We start from the raw sequence: 21406 nt of genomic DNA, 5'->3' as shown, positions 1-21406 counted from the left end.
GAACAACGGAATTTCATCACAAAAGGAATTTTCTCACAGTTTCTTCTCCTTTCTTTTTCAATTTTCCACGTCAGATTCTTTTCCTTTCTTTTCTTTTCCTGCAGCTAGAAAACAAGTGAACAGAGCCTTACTTCTTTGTCACCTATAAGTTCTCACTTGTATTTCTTTATTGATGTATTGACCATCTCGGTCCCCCTTTTTCTATTAATTGAAAGATATGGCCATTAATGAATACATTTTTCATGTTCCACAACAGTCACAAATATCATTCTTGGGACTTTCTCAGGAAGGGTATATCTCTGGATAGTTTAAAGTTTTTGTTATTTTCGAGTTAATATCAGGGAAAACTACGAAAATAAAATATTTAGGAAGACTAGGAAAATAAAATACTTAAAATTTTAAATTTTAAAAACAAGATTAGGATAACAAATAATATCATAAATTTATCAGAATATTTTCGTAATAAAAATAAAATATGAAGATATATCACTAATTTTTTTAGCTATCCACTGTCCCAATCCCAATTCCAAGCAACCCCATATGGTTCAAGTCCTGCCATACTTTGCTGCAACATGTATCCATCCTCATGCTAGTGGAAGCCTGCCCTTTTTTTTTTTTGAATGGTTGGAAGCCTGCCTAAAATTAAATCATGATGTTCCCAAGATTTCATGGGCTTGTTTTTGTTGATCTCAGGTTGTATTAATGCTAAAGATTTCAGTGGATAAAATGCACTTTCTCTGGATGCCATAACTATAAGCAGCAGAAACTGTACTGAAATAATGCAAAAAACTGGAAGCAAAACCAACTTGTCCTCAAATAATTTTGCATAAATATATACAAAATCCTCTCTATTAGAAAAGCCAAATAAGCAGGCTCCAATGTTGGCTGTGAATTTGTATATGATTTTGTTTCTGTCTTGAATTTTTACATCAATAACAAATGTCAAACAGTTTGTATATGATTTTGTTTCTCTCCTCTTACTGCTACAAAAAAATCAAACAGTTTATCAGTGACTTGCAGAATATATATATATATGTGGGTGCCAATTCTACAGTTAAAACATTGAAGGCTCAAAAACCCTTTTAGCAAGTGTCTGACCAGACAACTGGACCTCTCAAATTAGCTCACTATAACAAATAATATGAAGAGAATGACTAAAATCATTCCATTTCAAAAAAAAAGAATGACTAAAATCAGGATCAATGGCGATGATCGATCCTAGTGTCCCACATGGGGACAGATGTGAAATCAAGACAGTTGACCTTGTAGAACATGAAGAGACGACTCAGATGATCTTGGTCCCATGCTGAATAGACATCCCATGGGAAGACAAACTACAAAAAATAAAAGTTTAAGTTCTATTGGGAGAAGCCTAAAAGGGGTCCGATAGATCAAGGCGTTTCTTCCGGACCTGTGATACCTGGTCGGACCAACGGAGATTTGATCACATAGACATGGCACAAGCATGCCCCCAACAATTGTATTTTAGGAATGAACCCAACAACTACCGTCTTTTTAGCATTTCCTATGTAAGAACTAAGTCAAAAGTAGGATAAGATCATGTCATCCTACCCTCTAAAGATGCCCTGCTTCAGCCCTATTGATGTCATCCGTTTGAGTGCCCAATTTGACGATGTCCTCAACAAGAATCTTGCCCTCTGTTGATAGGAAGACAGAAAGACAACCAGTTACAGTTTGTACACAGATAATTTCAAATCATCATAAGAAGCAGTCACAAATATTTGTCTCAGAAATTGCTCAGGAAGGGTTCTCAGGATATTTTGGTTTTTTTTTTGTTAGGTTCATATCGGAAAAAAACTGGGAAAATAGAAGATTTAAAATATATAAAATTTAAAATTTACGAACAAAATCAGATCAACAAATAACATCGTGAAGTTATCGGGATATTATTGTGATATTTTTTAAACAAAAAATATATATAAAGATATCTCGGTTATTTTTCTGAATCTTGGTAAAATTTTGAGAATTTTTCCATTTTCATCAAAAACAGGAAAATATCGCGATATTTTGAAAATATGGGAGATATTTGTGACTGATCAGAAGTAAGAGTCAATCACATCAAATGGTTCCAAAAAATTTAAGATACCCACCTCTATCTTTGGAGAGGTTGCTGATAAGTTCTTGCACTCCCTCCTTGCCAATGGTGTCTTTGAGGTACATGGCTGCAGCTGCTACCTCCTCAGGGGTCACTTTGCCATCAAAGTCCCTGCGAATGGGTAATATGCTTGATCGCTTCAGGAGAAATTTTTCTTACAAAAATGAATGTAATGAATTTCCATGTATAATCTCACCTTTACAGTTTAAAATCCTTGGGGTGAAAATTTTCTTACAAAAATGGATGTCATGAATTTCCTGAAGTAGAGTAGAACCTCACCTTTACAGTTTAAAATCCTTGGCACCAGCTGTTTAACTATTAAATTAGAGTGTTGATTATTTAATATAAGTTTAACAGCAACACCTGAGAAAAAATTAGATGGTATAGGTTACTAAATTTATAAGGTTTTCTTCTTAAAAATTGGGTCAACATCCCTTCAACTGAATGTCACAAAAAATGCAGTTATGGTCAAGTTAATGGACCAAGTCGTTCAGCAACCAAACTCAACCCCTACATATATTACAAACATGATTAACTGGGGGAGTACCAGACAGCCTTCATTTCAAAAGAACAGATAATTAAGACAAATAGACAATTGCAATTGGGCCAAACACAGGGTGGGGGTGGCGTGGGGGGCAAGAAGCAATGAACATTCTGGCAATTGATGATGACACTGAAGATCTCCCATAACTATAATCAAGCAAAGTAATCAATGTGTGTAGTATATATGAAGTCATCAATTTGCAGGAAGGAGACAACCAAGAGGAATATAGTAACACGAGTCATCAATTCTTGCATAGGACATCAAATAGTAGGTGATACTACTAAATTAAAGATTCTATGGGAAAAAATGGCATCACTGATAAAAAAAATTATATATTAAAATATCCAGGTTACTTAACTTTAAAGAAAAAAGATATCCAGGTTACTAATTTTGCACTAACGACGAACAATAAGACGGAAAACAATTATCAATTTAAACAGTTTATTAAGCTTATGGAGGATTTAAAACTTATTACTGATTGTGCTTCAATAAGAAATTTCTCCATTACTTTCGAGAAGGGACTAACTTATTAACAATCCACTAGATAAATGTTTCTAATGCAATGATGTTAGTTCCATAGTGGGTGAAGGATGTCAAGCATTCGACAGCCATAAATTGTAACTGTGACTTTAAGATTAGGTCAAAATCCCTTCAAGTGAATGTCAGCAAACACACAGTTATGGTCAAATTAATAGAGCTAGTCATTCAGCTACCAAATCCAACCCCTACGTATATTACAAACGTGATTGCCCAGGGGAGTACTGGATAGCATTCATTCCAAAAGAACGACAGATAATTGAGACAATTGGGACACACGCAGAAGAGGGAGGGCACATAAGAGCTCCCAGAACTATAATCAAAGTAATCAACATGCTTAGTTTATACAAAGTCATCCATTTGCAGCAAGGAGACAACCAAGAGGAATATAGTAAAAAGCATCTCAAGTCTTGTGCAGGACATCAAATAGTAGGTGATGAATATAGTAAGAAGCATCATCAAGTCTCATATAAGACATCAAACAAAGAGCAGTAATAAATAATTATGATAATTCAGAGCGCGTAGATGCATAATATAAAGACAAAAAAAAAAAAAAAAAACTTTCCATGAGACAAAATGGCATTCCTGACAAAATTGTTATACATAAAGATATCCAGGCTATTAATTTAGCACTAAGGACAAACGATGAGACGAGAAACTCTTATCAATTTAAACAGTTTGTTACCCAATGGAGGATTAATTTATAAAGATAAATCTATAAAGGATCAATTTAAACAAGTATAGATGCTTGATTAATTAAAGAATATCGAAAAGACCAATCTTCAAGAATGGTATTGTCCCCTCTTAATATTCAAAGTACTACAAATAAAACCCTCCATTTTCTTGATCAATAGTTCCACTTTGTTTTGTGACATTAAAGGTAATGGAAGCCAGTTTTGCTATTTTATGAAAATAAAAGACGTTATAGATAGGGTGGGAGAGATAGGAGGATCTAGTCAATTTTTGGACCAAAACATTAATGTCCATCTAAATAAAATTCCTTGGTTATAAAAAAGAAAAAGAAAAAAGAAAACTGTCTTCAAAATTATGAAATGAAAGCAGACTATGACGCTTCGACGAGATAGGGAGACAGGGACACAAGGTCTGCAAGAAATTATTACCTGTCAAGTAGTCTCCAGCGGTCACCAATTTTAGCATCCACATCATCAATTTCCTTTTCAAGATTTTGGAGCATAGCATCAACCTGAAGTGTGGAAAGACAGGATAAAAAGTAAAAATAATCAGTAGAAGTGTATACAATATGTTCATCATCCATAAGCATGGAACAATAAAAGTTCGCAATAAGAAATTATATGCAAAACAAATAGGTCTCGAAACAAGGATGCAGTAAGTTTACCAAAGCAACATCCAGCACAAAACTAAGGTTCTTCATACATTACTAAAGCTTCTAAACAACATGATTAAGAACGCTGACAACAAATTAACACCACAGCAAATCTACGTTGTCAATAGGAAAAAGATACCAAAATATGATTACTGCTAAACAACATGATTAAGAACGCTGACAACAAATTAACACCATAGCAAAGCTACGTTGTCAATAGGAAAAAGATACCAAAATATGCTTCCGTTTAGGTAACAAAAATGAAAGATGATATGACAAAAATACCCTTAGTGCCCGTTTGGATACCTACCATTTTGTATTTGGATTTGGAATTGAGTTTTCAATACAAACTGAATAGATCCGGCAGCACATGTAGAAGGAGACAGAGAGGGAAGGGGGTACTTCCAGTGGAGGGGAGAGGTTGAGGAGCAAAGAGGGTGAAGGAAACTCCCAAATCTATGGATTTCCAATTTCTTATTTCCACAGCAAACTTAGAAATCTGATTTTTTTTTCACTGTCAGCTGCTGAATTAGAAATCCAAGAATTTGATCCGATCCAAATTACAATGCAAAAAGGGCTGCAAATGTGAGAAATCCAAATCAAAATCTTCTCGGCATCCAAACGGGCCCTTAAGGATTAAATTTTACAACAAATTCCAACACCACTAAAGCCACCACTAAAGCTGCTGCCAGTGGCCAGCTGAGATCAACGCCGAACGGAGACTCTCCGCCTGTCCAGAGAATGGTCTAATGGTCACCCAGCCGGGCTTTCCTCGACATCGTATTAGCCAGGCAGATAGACTCCAAGAGCGCTGGTCTTGACTGACCATCGGAGATCACTAGTCATTTGTTTTGAGAATTTACCACTGAAATAGGGATATTTTAGTCATTTTGTTGGAAGTTGGATTTCAGCCCGACAGGTTTGGCACCCTTGTCTTCCCACCCATGTCATACACATTGTGACAAAGTAGTGAATAGTCAGAAACTTTTTATCCCCGTATCTACCATATGCAATACGTAGGAGTTTCAAGTAAAAGACTTCAAAAGTAATCACATTTGTCATGAATTATTCTCAAGTTACGTTATGAGTGGGAGACCGCTTTTCACAAGAAGTTCCATTGCGGTATTGAAAAGGTATGAGACTCCAATGATCATGCTCTTACACTGATTACACACAGAATTTGGGGAATGTGGTGGGAGCACACAAAAACGTAATGTATTGCTCAACATTTTTTTTATTGATCTCTCTCTCTCTCTCTCTCTCTCTCTCTCTCTCTCTCTCTCTCTCTCTCTCTCTCTCTCTCTCTCTGTGTGTGTGTGTGTGTGTGTCTATATATATATATGGGGTTGATGTTTCTAGTCGGCCGACTAGAAAAGTTTTCTAGTCCGTCCGCCAAAAAATCAGTGCGGGCCCACAGTTTTTGTGTGATCCGAAGCATTCATTTAATAGGCCCCGACATGGATAGGGTGTGCCCAAAAAATCAGCTCCATAGGATCATCCCAACCCTACGATTTGTGGAGGTTAAAATGGATGGGTATAAAACTTCACTAATTTGCCCAATTTTTAGCTCCACAAATCGAATGGTTAAGATGGTCCTATGGAACTGATTTTTTGGGCACACCCTATCTATTCAGGGCCTATCAAATGAATGCTTTGGATCATCCAAACATTGTGGGCCCACTGTGTTTTGGGTCGGCGGACTAGAGAAGGTTCTCTAGTCGGCCGACTAGAGACACTTTTCTCTCTCTCTCTCTCTTTCTCTCTCTCTCTCTCTCTCTCTATATATATATATATATATATATATATATATATATATATATATGTGTGTGTGTGTGTGTGTGTGTGTATATTATTACCTAGGCTAGCCATAAAGGCCAAGCCATGGGGCTTCACACATATGAGGACTTATTGCTCAACATTCTTAAAAAATAACAAACACATAAAGCCACAAGCAGTTGGATAAGTTATTGACATCCAATACGAACAAGAACTAAATTTCGTATGTAATGATGGGCTAGTTTACCAATGTCTTACCCGATCTATAAGTGCCGAAGAAACCTTGTTTCCTACAGCCATCTCGGCCTCATGGTCACTCTTCTCCCTAGCAGCTCTGTATGCCTTCTTAGCCTCTTCTTCACCTTCTATCCCCTCTTTGTCTACCATACTATTATACAATTCTATCTGCAAAAAACGACGACACAGCATTCAAATGCAGAACTTGAAATTTGCCCGAGTTCACAAGGGGAATAAAGGGAAAGAACGATAGGTACAATATCACAGATAAAGGTGATTCTACATACATGACAGATACAATCATAAAAGAAACAGTCATTCTTTTGGCATAAAATAAAAGGTTAGTAGAATGCAACCACATTCACAGAAGAAAGGTGGCGGGGAAAAGTTGTAAGGGTAACCTCAATTCAATCAATTACTCAGAATGTCATATGTTTCACATTTTAGAAACACCAAACTTGTTAAAAATAATCTTTTTTTTCAGGGCCAAAACATACCTCTTTGTTGACAAGGCTCAAAAACGCTTCACGCTCCCTGCTGACTGACTGCAAGAATTAGTTCAAGAAGTGAAGAAGTAATGTTAGTTTCAGGGGAGATGACCACTCCAAAAAACTGGGAAAAGGATGAAGGTCAATCCTTACGGATGCTGACGCCAGAAGAGCCAATGCACGGCTAAGGTTACAGAGCTGCTCTTGTTTTTCCAATGTTTTTGCTTCTGCAAGCTCTAATGCTTCTCTTGCAGTTGGAATAGACATCTCTTTCAAAGCTATATCCTCCTGGCTTGTTCCAGATTCCTTCAGCCGAGCTTGCTCCTCTTCCTCTTTCTCTTCCTCCTCCTACAAATGATTAGTTAGTAACACATTTATTAATGGACCAGACCTGCGAAAAGAATAATGCATCCGCAGAAAATAAAATATTAATGAAGCTTTAAAGGAATCCACATTTTGGACGGTTCAAATATCCCCAAGCATCTCAAGGGATAAAAATCTTATTTCACAGATCAGTTCAAAGAAAAAATAGCTTGGCTTCTCACAGTTTCAAAAGACATTGTTTCCGGGTCATTCAATAAAGAACATAAAGGCTTAGGAAGAAAGATACATTGGCTTTGTAATCATCTGATAAAACTCACACATTAGCTATAACAATTTTGGAAAGTGATGTGATCAGCTATGATCAAATCACTTTCGAAAATTGCATTTCTTGTTAATGAATCAAATTGAGTAGTGTGCACATATAAATAAAAACAAAAGGTAAGACATTAATACGGGATCCTAACAAAGAATATACAAGAGGCTGGAAGTTCCAGGGAATGGAACGAGAAGATCCAGATTTCAAGTTCAGCCAAAAGGCATCAAGACCAAAATTTTGCAAGTTCAAAATCATACCTTGATAAGTTCCTCTTGCATTTCAAGGAACTCCAATTTCCTCCTCCTCTCTGAAACAGAGTCTTCAGAAGGCAAAGCAGTTACTCCAACAGTGTCCACAACCTCATCTGGCAGCGAAGATAGTGTAGCTTGAACAGCCTCCTCAGGCTTCACCTTGCCAGACACGGTGAAGGCTCTAGTGAATGGTATCATATTAATAAAAAGCGAGTACACACAAACAAACATCTTTAAGCAATTTAAGCCAATGACTTGATTACCTGGAAAGAATTAGGAGAGAAGATGGCACAGAATGATTGAGAGACAGGTCCAACCAGTCACGAAGCTGCAAAAAATGAATATATATTCAGATAAAGCATAAGGGTCACACACCGAGGTTGATGTTTGAGTATTAGGGATGTTTTACTTCTGTAGTAGTTGCACACTATATCTTTTTAGTTCCACTATCAATAATTTCAATTGTCGAAAATAATAAGTCAGTCACCTCACATCAGCCTCTCTCAGGATGTGATATAAATCATATAATAAATATCCAAATCTCAAAAAAAAAAAACATAAAAAACAATAAACATAAAAAATATCAAAGGATGAAAGCAAGTATTTTACAGGCTCCACCCCTTCTTTCATGCCCACAAAATTGCCTTCCAGCTAAGAGCACTCAGGTGAGATACAAAAAATAGCTTATTCCCTCTAATAAAGCTACTCCCTCAACTTCATTGGAAGATGACGACGTGAATTAGTAGATATCGCAGATCGTTGCATGATGCTTTCGTTGACGAGTGATTATCTTCGAAAGATGACTTGAATTCGAGGTTAAGTTCTTTTCAAGAGGGGGTATTAAGTGGGAAGTGTGTCAAAAAGAGGATGCATGAAGCGTAGCACACCATCTCCGACATCATCTGCACCTGGACAACCAGAGCACGAAGTGCGACACACCGTCCTAATACCCAGAAAAGTAATATGCGAGCCCTGGATTTGCATCAGTAGTGTCCCTCATCCCACATCGGGACAGGAAGTCCCTAAACAATGGAAACCTTCCACGGGTGAACTGATGATGAATATAGGTATTCTAACTCAGCCCAAAAATGTCGGCCTTTGCAAGCCCTTTTTATTGTTTTTAAGAGAAAAGGAGAGCCTAAATGTACTTGCCAATTATTTCCGAAGTAATATTTCCTTTGTAAGGAGGATTTTGTCAATAGCACAACAAGGTTCACTACGCATACATCAGTATAGATCTAATTGTTTGGATTAGACACAGGTTGTATCATTAAAAATACATCAGTATAGATATAATTGTTTGGATTAGACACAGGTTGTACATAAAAAATATATCAGTATAGATCTAATTGTTTGGATTAGACACAGGTTGTATCCCATTTTGATGCATCTTAGAACAACTAGCACATCGGATTAGATCTCGGAAGCTAATTTGAAGAATTATATGGAAGAAATTGGCGAAAGGAACTAGTGACAAGTAAAGGGGGACAACAAATTAACTGTAATTAAAAGAAAATTGAGAAACTGGATAGATTTGACTATTTATGACACTTTTTAACACCCCCTGCACCTGCACCAATCATCAATTCACCCAGGTCGACTCCTTTACCTTGGTTGAATTCTCGTTCAAGTCCAAGTTTTGCCCTACCAAGAAAATCAGAACTCCTTTGACTCATACAAGTTAATGAAAATTTGAACGTGTCAATCATTGACTCGCTAGAATCGATGCCCTTTTACTTTAGTTGAGAAACTCATTTGTAAATGAACTCAAGTTTAACGGAAGATAGTTCTAAGAAGTATCTTATGATAAATGTTCTCAGAAACCTTTCAATTCCTCCATCATATTTCTCATGGCTACACATGGCTGTGTTTCACAAGATGATACACCAAGGTGTTAATATCTCTCAATAACTTCCAATTACCCGTTTTGGAAATTTAAATAAAACTCTCAACCATCTTTTTGTGCATCAACACCATTAGAAGTACTCTTGAAAAGAAATCAGCTTGATAAATAACCTCAATGAAATACCAACCAAAAAGTCTCATGCTGATCTCAAGAAAAGGTATATGCATTACCCTCATTTTTAGGTGTAAAGGATAAATATCTTCAACAATTTAGGTGGTGTAGGCTGGGGAAGAAAATAAGGAGAAGAAGAAGAAGAGAAGTATAAGAGGATTAGAAGTAGAAGAGAAGAAAGTAAGGGAAGAAAGAAGCACTCAATTAATCATTCAAAGTTAATCATAAACGCTGTAGCATGGCCTATATACAGGCTTTTAACTATCCCTAAAAGAAAGAAACTTGCAAAATTAAGAATTCTTAAAAGACTAAAACACCCTAACGACTAAAATAACCCTAATAAATCAACTATGCCCCAAAATACCCCTAATAACACTAAAAATAACAAAAAATCCCTAAGGGGCACAAATAACAATAAAAAGATCTCTACGGGGCTCCTCGAGGGCGGCCCCGCCGAGAATAAACTCGAAAGGGACTTCGATCTTCATCATTAAGCTAATGACCCAGGTAAGAAAAGTAGAAAACGCAAATGTCATATGCACCACAGCTACAATTAACCTTCTATTGACTTAGTTTACAACAGGTAACAGTTTATTGAAAAGATCAAGTGGGAAAATTGCAAAACAAGGGGGCAGTCATTTCACAGGCCCTAGGTTGCTAACCAAGCTACCATCAAAGTTAAGTTTGACAAAACCCTCCATTAGCTCCTCCCACAACAAACTACCTGACTTTCTTAATCACGTTGTAACATTCACTTCAACATGCAATGAAGGCGTGGATATGAGGCACCATAAAAGTCCTACCTTGCTAATATCCACTGAATTACAATCTCTTTATCTTCCACACTAGTTTCCTACTACAGCCACACTTCCTCTAAACATTACATTTCTAGGCAGTTAATCATATTATATATAACTAGGTGACTTATGTGAACATTTCTTTAATAAAATTCTTAATCGGGCAAAGAAAAAAGGGATTAAAGAAAACTATAAAATGGTGGAAACAAAGTTCAAGTTGAACCAAACCTGTTGGCGCATTTCCTCGACTGAAAGTAATCCCAGGTGGCCTCGATCCCTGCAAGCTTGCCGAAGTTCAGCTTCTGAGAGAGACTTTACACCCTCTGCCTGGATCATCTTATCATCATTCTTAATCCTGGCAAAACCAAGTGAATTTCAATTTCATGATAAAGTACTGATCCAATCTCTATCCTCAATGGGAAAAATGATAAAGGTAAGAAAAGAAATAGCAATGAAGAAAAGGCAAACTCAAAACAAGAAAAAATTATGACATTCTAGAAATAATATCAAAACAATAATTTTTTTAGACCACCTACACCACCACCATCTATCATACAATAAAAAGCACAAACCACAATCTGTGTATTAAAAAAAAAGAACAGCAAAAAAAAGCAAAATAGAACATCTGCAACAAAATTGTTCACTTATACCAGCTTCGGCCATAAGGCAAGCTCTGCCCCTTTTGTAACTGAACTTTGATTTTTTCAATAAATTTCAAAACAAAAAAAAAATTGTAGAACATAAATGAAATTCAATAATGCACACTACATTGAACCACCAACATCGTTAAACGGTCTTAGAAAACTTCAGTCATAGAAAGTATCAACTTCCTGACAACATAGATAAACTGTACCCATTTAGTGATGCAAAGGCATCAGATATCAGTCTCCCATTTTCTGAAACCAACGTAGCAACAGCTCAATAGCACCTTGCATGAACATACACACAAAAAGAGGTAACTGACTAATTGAAAATACAAGGTTTCCAGTTCCCCTCTACTTTAAGCAGTGAAAATAGCACCAACAACTAGAGTTCAAGGCTGCTCAACCTAAGGCTAAGGTGGCTAACAACTGACATGAATTGTCAAATTGGTGTTTGTTAAAGTATAAAAGATATAATAACGCCTTTCTCTAACAGCTTAAGCTTTTGGAGAAGTTGGTTAGTTAACATGGTATCAGAGCCAAAGGTCTCAAGTTTAAACCTCCCGGATCCAAGTGGGCTACACGTGTGGGGGTGTTAAAGTATAAAAGATAAATAACACCTTTCTCCAACAGCTTAAGCTTTTGGAGAAGTTGGTAAGTTAACATGGTATCAGAGCCAAAGGTCTCGAGTTCAAATCTCCCGGATAGCAAAAATCCACATGCGATGGTCGGCCCAAAGTGGGACCACATGTGCCACGTGTTTGCCAAGTGGGCCACACGTGTGGGGGAGTGTTAAAGTATAAAAGATAAATAACGCCTTTCTCCAACAGCTTAAGCTTTTAGAGAAGTTGGTTAGTTAACATGGTATCAGAGCCAATGGGCTGATCCTTCAAGAAGGAAAGAAGAAGAGTATCTCCCTCCATGCCATCATCCCTCTCTCTCGTATCTCGTTTTCCTCTCTTTAACACTCCCCCACACGTGTGGCCCACTTGGATCCGGGAGGTTTAAACTCGAGACCTTTGGCTCTGATACCATGTTAACTTACCAACTTCTCCAAAAGCTTAAGTTGTTAGCAGTATTTATCTTTTATACTTTAACACTCCCTCGCACGTGTGACCCACTTGGCAAACACGTGGCACATGTGGTCCCACTTTGGGTTGACCATCGCATGTGGATTTTTGCTATCAGGGAGGTTTGAACTCGAGACCTTTGGCTCTGATACCATGTTAACTAACCAACTTCTCTAAAAGCTTAAGCTGTTGGAGAAAGGCGTTATTTATCTTTTATACTTTAATACTCCCCCGCACGTGTGGCCCACTTGGCAAACACCTGGCACATGTGGTCCCACTTTGGGCTGACCATTGCATGTGGATTTTCGCTATCCGGGAGGTTTGAACTCGAGACATTTGGCTCTGATATCATGTTAACTAACCAAATTCTCTAAAAGCTTAAGCTCTGTTGGAGAAAGGCAGTATTTATCTTTTATACTTTAACACTCCCCCACACGTGTGGCCCACTTGGATCCGGGAGGTTTAAACTCGAGACCTTTGGCTCTGATACCATGTTAACTTACCAACTTCTCCAAAAGCTTAAGCTGTTATAGAAAGGCGTTATCTATCTTTTATACTTTAACAATCCCCCGCACGTGTGGCCTACTTGGCAAACACGTGGCACATGTCCCACTTTGGGCTGACCATATTTTAACACTCCCCTACAAGAAAAGACAACAAAGTGGACAACACTCTTAAGAAAAGACACAAAGAACTAAATGAAAACACTCCCCCTCAAGTTGAAGGTCAGATACCTTCAACTTGCAACGAAAAGAAGACAAATAAGGCACTACACCGCTTTCGGACATTTGATCAAACACTTGGTATGCGCCATAGAGAAAAAGACAAAGGAAAGATGACAAACAAGGCACCACACCTCTCTTAGACATTTTATCAAATACTTGGTGCGCGCCTTGAAGAACTACATAAAAGACATAGAAGGTAATAGAAAGAAAGAGATGATAAGAAAACGACAACAAGACAAGCACAAGAGAACAACAAGAAACAATACAAGACAACACTCCCCCTCAAGTTGAGGCCAAAGGCCTTCAACTTGAAACAAAAAGAACACTTTCAAGGCACAAAATCCCTTTGAGACATTTCATCAAACACTTGGGGTGCACCTTGAAGATGAGATGAGAAAGACAAAGGCCATAGGCCAAAAAAAAGCTATAGAGAAGAGAAAATAAAGAGAGCTTTGGAGTGGAGGAGAACCCAAAATGGGTTTACACAAGTAATACAAATATGATTTTTGTTTTGTTTTGAGATATACGATAGAGGGAAAATGGGTTAAAAACTTTGGGCCGACTATCGCATGTGGATTTTTGCTATCCGGGAGATTTGAACTCGAGACCTTTGGCTCTGATACCATGTTATCTTACCAACTTCTTTAAAAGCTTAAGCTATTGGAGAAGTTGGTAAGTTAACAGTGTTTAAGTTCCGTATCCTGACTCAAATGGTTTGGTAATGTTGCCTTTTGGACAGATAAGTGGTAAAGGGTTTGGGAATTACGCATTGATTAATCAGGTTTCCAACTGGGAGCAGTATGAAACTACTGGTTAAGGATGTTATAAATGGAGTGTGGAATCTTTCTCAAATAGAGCATAATATTTCGCAAAAAAAATTTAAAGCCATTAAAGCATCTAATGGTCAGGTTAAGTGATACTGGAGATGTGCCGATTTGGACTGCTAATAAATCGGTGGCTTCACTACTAAATCAGCAAGGAATATGATGAGAACTAAATTTCCTAAGAGAAGGTGGTCTACATTCATTTGGAAGGATCTTCCAGCGAAAACCAGATACTTTATTTGGAATTTTTTTATGAATGCAGTCCCTATTGATGGCTGAATAGCTGATTGAAGGATATATTCATTCATTTTCCCTCCAAGTGTATGTGTTGTGCTATGCCTAGATTAGAGGAGTTGAATCATGAATATTAACATTGATGTAGGGAGAGCTATATGGTATTACTTTTCTACCTATCTGGGGGTGCCTCTTCTTGAGAACCAGTCCATTATCGTTAGGTTGCTTCAATGGTTCAGGCTATCCAAGAGGAAAAGTCAGCTTTAAGTTTTGCTTTGAAGGTCAATCCTTCACTTATAACCAGGGAGATATGGTGGGAGAGATGCGGCGCGTGTAGGTTCCTATAAGACAACGAGTCTGTTAATTAAAGTTGTGACTACATGGGGAAAACGCTTGACAATTTTAGCTAGGTGAGCTAAAATTGAACAGTGATAGGGCGTCAATGGACAATCCTGGCTTATCTGGGGGTGGTGGGATCGTTAGAAATCATGGTGGCAGGATTATCTTCATGTTTGAGGGAAGCAATATCCAGACGGAAGCTAGAAGCATTCTTGACGACCTTAGATATTGTAAAGCATTTGGATTCTTGAATGTTTGGGCGAATCTGATAGCAAGGTCTTAATTGACATGATCATTTCTAACAAGGATCCTCCTTGGTCAATTAAATATTATTGGCATGGCAGGAGCTTCACTCTCTTATCCTCGATTTGAAGCCTAAGAGAAGGAAGCAGGCAATAGCACGATAGCAAACAGCAAAGAAAGCTAAGCGCGCAGAGAGAGCAGCATATAGCGCGAGGAGTCCAAATGCAAGAAAGGCAGAGCGTGAAGCTTGTGCCATTCCTTTCCCAACTATAGCTGAACTTGCTAACTATGCTTGTAAGTGTAAGAAAAATAATTTTTTTTGGCATTGGATAGATCTTCCTACATTGGCTAAAGGCCTTGTGAGATGTGATTTCTTGGGAATCCCTGGCATTCGTAGTAGGTAAGATTTTTGTATATTTGCCGGTTTTTATTTCCCAGGATAAGGTGGCATATCCCCCTCATGTTCTTTTGTGACTCCTTGGGCATTCCAAGAATTTGTAGCAGACAGGTTTTTTGTATTAGTTTTGTGGATCTGGAGGTAAGGTGGTGTGTCCCTCTGTTTGTAATCTTTTATCATATCAATAAAATTTAAGGGGCCGGCCCACATTAATAGATAAATTCTGGGTCAAAAGAGATAGAGAGAAACACAACTGCTCGTCTAAAATCTTCTTCCAAGAAACTTATATGATGTTATTGGAATCCTATAAAAAATATTATATCCCATTAAATAATGAACATTCATTGAGTTATACAATCCATGCAGACTCGTAAGAATAATAGAATCTTGATCCCAGAGGTAGTCCTACGAAGAATATCCTGGTAGGATAACTTGCTTAAACTATGACTTTCAGCCAGAAGAAAGCATGACTAAGTAAACAGACGGTTGGAGCAACCCCCTAAATGGATCATTTCTATCTCAAGACGCAAAACAACCAGTTCTTCTACATATGTTCAATTGTGCAAATTGCAAAAACACACTGAATCAACAGTTAACTGTTTCTTGATCAACGAACCACAAGAGAACCAACATGTGCCATGTCTCCAATACTTACAAGATAAAATTTCAAGTGAAAAGAAATTTAAGCAGACATGTAAAAACCTATAAAAATTATAACTGTAGATAGGAAAAGAGATAAAAAACAAATTTCCAATCACATTGTTATGTAGCATATTTGTGTTCAAAATTAAAACTGTAAGCATCCCATCAACATAATCACTGTCATGGTCACTGGAAAGTGTCATTTCTACGAGTCGGGAAGCACTTACTTTCATTCTTCTATTTTTTTCGAAAGAATATATTCATTAAGAAAATAAAATAACAGAGACTCCAAGAAAGCAAAACAGGTGAAATAATTACCCTGCTAATTTTTTACGGAGCATATATCGTAAATATGCATCTGTTCCATAAGGGCTGATTCCCATATATTTGCACATGTTCACCAGCCTAGGCCTGTAAGAAACAAATAGCACAATAGGCACAAGTAGTGGAGACAAGAAAGCAATGAGAAACACTCCATAAAATAATGAAATAAACACTGGGCTTCATTTACAGATAAAATATAATAAATACATGAAAAAACCATAGTGACAGAATAATGGCAACCTGCTGATATTGTCCAGAGTCAACTCGTCATTGAACAACTTTGCAAAGGATAAAATTTCATCATTAGATACATTGGCGCCAGTCCTAACCTAATTAAACATCCAGTATTTCAGTTTATAAGATCACCACCAAATGTGCCAACTAAATAATACGGACTCAATTGTATGATCTGAGAATGATTCTTGAACTGAAACCAAGCCTTTAGAGTAAAATTGCAGAAATAACATTTACCTTGTTTAAAAATTCATCAAGATCTTCTGCTGTTTGTTTAATTTCTCCACTGCGAGCAATTTGAACTTCCTTTGCCATTTCTTTGACTGTATCCTGCAAAAACTTTGCGTACTCTATTCTTGCATTAAGCCGTCTTTTCAATGCTTCCTAAAAGTAGAACATCAAAAGGTAGTAGTGAGACCAATATCCTTCTGGAAAGAAACAAAACCATACAATAAATTATAAGAGGAGGCATATACAAGTACTCAAAATATAAATCAACAATCATAAGAGAAGACACTACCATTCAAAAAAAAAAGACACATTCTTTCTGAGATATTTCAGACGGTTTGATTCAATAGACACCTTCTAGGTATATTTAATTTGTTTTGATCGTAGAATGGATACCATACTTAATTCCAGTGCACCAAAATTCAATAGAGACCTTTTTAAGAATGGATACCATCTTAAGTCCAGTACACCGAGCTACAATTGACCTTTTTAAGATTAAACATCTATGAAGAATAACTGATAGTGTTAGAGATTGAATGAAAATTACAGTTTATTCGGATTTAAACAGTAGCAGAATATAGACGACAACTATCGCAATTAGTATTCAATACCTCTTCTTTCATCTTGTCCTGGAAGGTAGATGGCAACATGTTGGGAAATAATTTTAGGAACACCGGCAGCAAGAACTCCATGAACGGAACTATGATAAAAACTGCAAAAGGAACTAGCCTGAAAATATCAGCTGTGGTGCGTGTCAGTTGTTGCCTCTCCCTCCTTGACAGACTCTTTCCGCTAGCAAGTTTCAACAGTAATCGTGAACTAATCCTAGAATCCACCCAGAGTAGTTTCGTGCCCAGCCAATAGTGTTTCAAAGCCGACATAAAGGAATCCTTCCATTGATGAGATTTCTTAGCCCAATCCGACCTGAAAAAGAAAATGAGAAGACAAAAGACGTGATGTGAAGTAAATGACAACGCACTAAACCAAGATGAATTTTAATTAGAAACAAATGAAGCTTAAAACAATAATAATAACCTGCTCATAGAAGCAACAGCTCTCAAAGAAGGACCAATCCCCAAGAACTTAGACCAAATTGTTATTATAATATATCTAGCATCCTTCTGAGGTTCCTGCGACTGTTTAGCTTTAGCCTTAGCTTTAACAGTACTCAGACCTTCAACTGCCTGATCACATTCCTGTGGTGATGCCTCCTTTATTTGCTTCGTATTCTTTTCTTCGTTAGCCTCATCCCCATTATCCATTTCAGGTTGACCTGCTGTGGCTATTGAAAAAGTACGCATTGGCTGTGAATTCCACCTGATTCCCAAGGGCAACACAATCTGCGATCTCCCATTTACATAACTGGAGGAAGAAAATCCACAACAATTATGCTTAAGCAATCCTATTTCTGACAAACCCAACCCTCTCTCTTTACTTATTAACACTGCAACCCCTTCATTTCCACCATTACGTTTAAGAAATCCTGTTTCTGAAGAACCCGATGGTGTCTCTTTAGATAATGGGACTGAAACCCACTCCTTAACACCATTGGCATCTGCATAAGAATGATCATTAACCCAATTTGAAACTTGCGAGTCTGGACCCCGAGCCAATCGCCCATGCCCGAAACTAGAAAAACTTTGAATTGAGCGAGAGTGGACGTTTAGGTGTTCTAAGAGGCACTTCTTCCTTCTGAAAATAGCTCTTGCAGCCATCATCAAAGTTCTCTCTGCTTCCAGAAAGGAAGCCTATGGTCATTATCTTTGGGGCAACCAGTGATTTTGAGTTGGTGACCACAAGTCAGTCACCTGGTTGCAAATTAAAACTGTGAGATAAAAAATAAGAAATTATCAAAATTCCCATAAGAAATCAAGCTGGTTGCAAATTAAAACTGTGACATAAAAAAATGAATAAGGAATTATCTAAATTCCCGTAAGAAATCAAATAGCATGTATTTTCAAGTTCCTTTCTCAAATAACAGTGTATCTACTCACTTTCCCCTACAAATATCCTTATCACAGTCATAGAATTGTGTTTATTTCCAAATTAAAGAGTAATCACAGAACATTCATAACTCAAGGCTCTTCAAGCATGACAAAACCAAGAATGGGTACTTCAAAGATGCAAGTTTTGATTAGAAGAGAGTTGGGTTCTAGGGTTTTTACCCGAAATCGACATTCAACAAATTTGTGCAATTTTCCATACTTGAGTAGTACAATGATATCTACGAAATTGACATCTTGGATTGCAGGAATTTTATGGAAAAGTTTGGAAAGGAAAAAAAAGACTAACTTGAACCAACCCTAATCAATTTTTACTTAGAGGGATCTTCATTCTGCTATAACATCCCTCTAAATTAACTATAATTATATCATTTCTCTTTAAAATGTGGAACCCAAAAAAATCCCAAGAAAAAAAATTCTCTCAGAAATGTTTTTCTTGCAATCCAAGCAGGGCATCAATTCAAGTGCTTTATACAACATCTTACATGTTTATTTAAAAAACAAATATTCTTTAGGGAAAAAAATGCAGATGAAAAAAAAATAAAAAAATCAAACAATTGGAAGGAAGCATTGATGATTCCTAGGTTTAGCTGGAGGTTTCTATTTAACAAAACTCCATGATTTTCCCTTGCTTTTTCCATCATAATAGAAATAAAACCCTAACTAAAGGCAGATAAAAGTCAACATAGTATTTGCTGTGGTCAACGAAATTTACATTTTTTTTTCCTGTCTTTTCCAAAAAAATTGGATGCAATCGATGCAGAGTAGAATCAAAATCGAAGTCCAGGCTATGGTGAAAATAAAACCCTAGCTTAAACCCATACCAGTCGAGAATAGAGAGATGTAGGGTTTTGCTAAGTGAGAAATCATGCGAATAGGGATTAAAAGAATTAAGAGAGAAATGTATTGGGAGATAGAGATGTGGAGATTATGACTTACCAGGTTGGGGGAGAAAACTTGCAAGAGAGAATTCCAGCAAGAGTCGAGATGTAAGAGAAGGGGTTTGCGGGTGTGTTTTTATATCGAGCTAAAATGGAACTCGGGTTGGCGGCGACAACCGACGAATCAGAAATAAGTGAGAAGACAATCAAAATTAAAGAAAATTTAAAAGACACGTGTCATATGTAGACACACATTCCATAGTGTATAGAAATTTTTTATTTTTATTTTATTTTTTTTTGTTGTGTGGGGGCGGGGCGGGGGGGGGGGGGGGGTGGATTTTGAGAAAGGATTGTAAGTCCAAAACTAATTATTGGACTCGAAAATAAGGGTCAAATAGACTAATAATCAATTTTGGACTTACAATCGGTTCTTGGAATCCAAAACAAACAAGGTAGACATAATTGCTCGATTAAGGAGGTGTTCCTCAAATCTTCTCATTATTCTTTGCTTCAATGATCCGTCGAAATGGGCTGGATATGATCTGCTTGAAGTGACTCCGCTCTGAGAATTTGTCTGTTATAGCCATTGGGATTACGAATTTGGAGAAACGGGCAGAACAGGCAAGGTTTGGCGAATAACATTCTCATGACCACTTACCTGCCTTTCTCATTGATGAGGATGAAGGAATCGAAAATATGAGGAGAATGGCATTACGCAGCCCTGGCCGTTCTGCCTGCTTCTCTAGATTCCCCTTGAAATGATACATGCGGCATTTTCTTCTTAGAGCGGAGCGGAGTTGCGTGATTGTATTTCGCCTGTTGTGGCAAAAATACGGTTTATATTCTTCATTTAGAAAGTCTTTACAAATTGGAGGCTTAAAATTGTTAATGGCAAGCACAACACACACATGCCTTGTATAGCTTGTTGCCATTCCTCCACACCTGCCTTGTATAACTTGTTGCCATAATTACTCCTTCCTTGTATATACTATTGCCTATTTAGGTCCTCTTCAACTTGGGGGATCCCTTTTATGATGCTCACCTTGATACGTCTACCTAAAAAGTATGACATTGGATGCAAATGGGTTCATAAGATAAAAGCTAAATCACATGGATTCGTTGAGCGACACAAAGCTCGCCCATTTGCTAAAGGATTCACCCGAGAGTATGGGATCGGCTATAAGGAAACATTTGCTCATATTGCCCATATGACAATTGTATTGACTCTTCTTGTTGCTGGCTTGTTGCCTCTGCTCAACATTGGTTGTTGCATCAAATGGACATTAGAAATGCCTTCTTAAAGGTGATCTTCGTGAAGAAGTATGCATGCCCCCTCCCCTCTGGTTTATCTTACAAGCCTCAACAAGCTTGAAAATTTCATCGCGCTTTATATGGTCTCAAACAAACCCTCGCTCCTAGTTTGATAAATTTCGAGATGCTAATTCCCTCCCAGTTTTTTTTTCTAAAGTGAATGATTCTGCTATGTTTGTATGAAATTCGGCAAGTGGTCTTGTTAGTTTACTTTTATATGCTGATGATCCGGTTGTCACTGGGAATGATCCATGCAGTGTTAATGACACTAAGGTTCATACCCACAAATGCTTTGAGATGAACGATTATGTATTATGGAAAATGATTTCCTTGGTTATTTTTCTTTGATATGTTGATGATATGGTTATTACGAGGAATGATCTATATATAGCGTTAGCAACACTAAGATTTATCCCCACAATTCACAAATGCTTTGAGATGAAAGATTATGTATTGTGGAAAACGATTTCATTGTCCTTTATGCCATTAGAAGATTATGTATTATGGAAAACAATTTCATTGTCCTTTATGCTATTAGAACAACGGATTTATGATCCATTTA

General features: G+C 37.2%; 1 protein-coding gene across 5 annotated transcripts; it reads right to left on the bottom strand.

The window, feature by feature from the left end:
• Nucleotides 1-790: 790 nt before the first annotated feature.
• On the bottom strand, nt 791-19724 carry LOC143849951 (uncharacterized). 5 transcript variants are annotated; one of them, XM_077359267.1, is made up of 16 exons: nt 19592-19713; nt 17685-18474; nt 17261-17573; nt 16659-16805; nt 16428-16516; nt 16182-16274; nt 10977-11103; nt 8198-8262; nt 7941-8115; nt 7197-7391; nt 7053-7100; nt 6577-6723; nt 4319-4401; nt 2112-2227; nt 1573-1658; nt 791-983 (listed from the first exon to the last, which is right to left on the bottom strand). In XM_077359267.1, the coding sequence occupies exons 2-15, from the start codon at nt 18365-18367 to the stop codon at nt 1576-1578; spliced, it is 2364 nt and encodes a 787-aa protein (XP_077215382.1). In that variant the 5' UTR covers nt 18368-18474; nt 19592-19713; the 3' UTR covers nt 791-983; nt 1573-1575. The 5 variants fall into 5 exon arrangements, with proteins under 5 accessions (XP_077215382.1, XP_077215383.1, XP_077215380.1 ...); XM_077359268.1 differs by having other exon boundaries at nt 791-980; XM_077359265.1 differs by lacking the exon at nt 791-983 and having other exon boundaries at nt 1011-1658; nt 17685-18457; nt 19592-19724.
• Nucleotides 19725-21406: the final 1682 nt, after the last annotated feature.

The sequence above is a fragment of the Tasmannia lanceolata genome, unplaced genomic scaffold (genome assembly GCF_043159265.1).
Source record: "Tasmannia lanceolata isolate RefF3 unplaced genomic scaffold, GAP_Taslan_0.1 ptg000018l, whole genome shotgun sequence".
Taxonomy (NCBI): Eukaryota; Viridiplantae; Streptophyta; class Magnoliopsida; order Canellales; family Winteraceae; genus Tasmannia; species Tasmannia lanceolata.
Note: the sequence above shows the minus strand (reverse complement) of the source record. Positions and strands in the feature narration are given on the sequence as shown.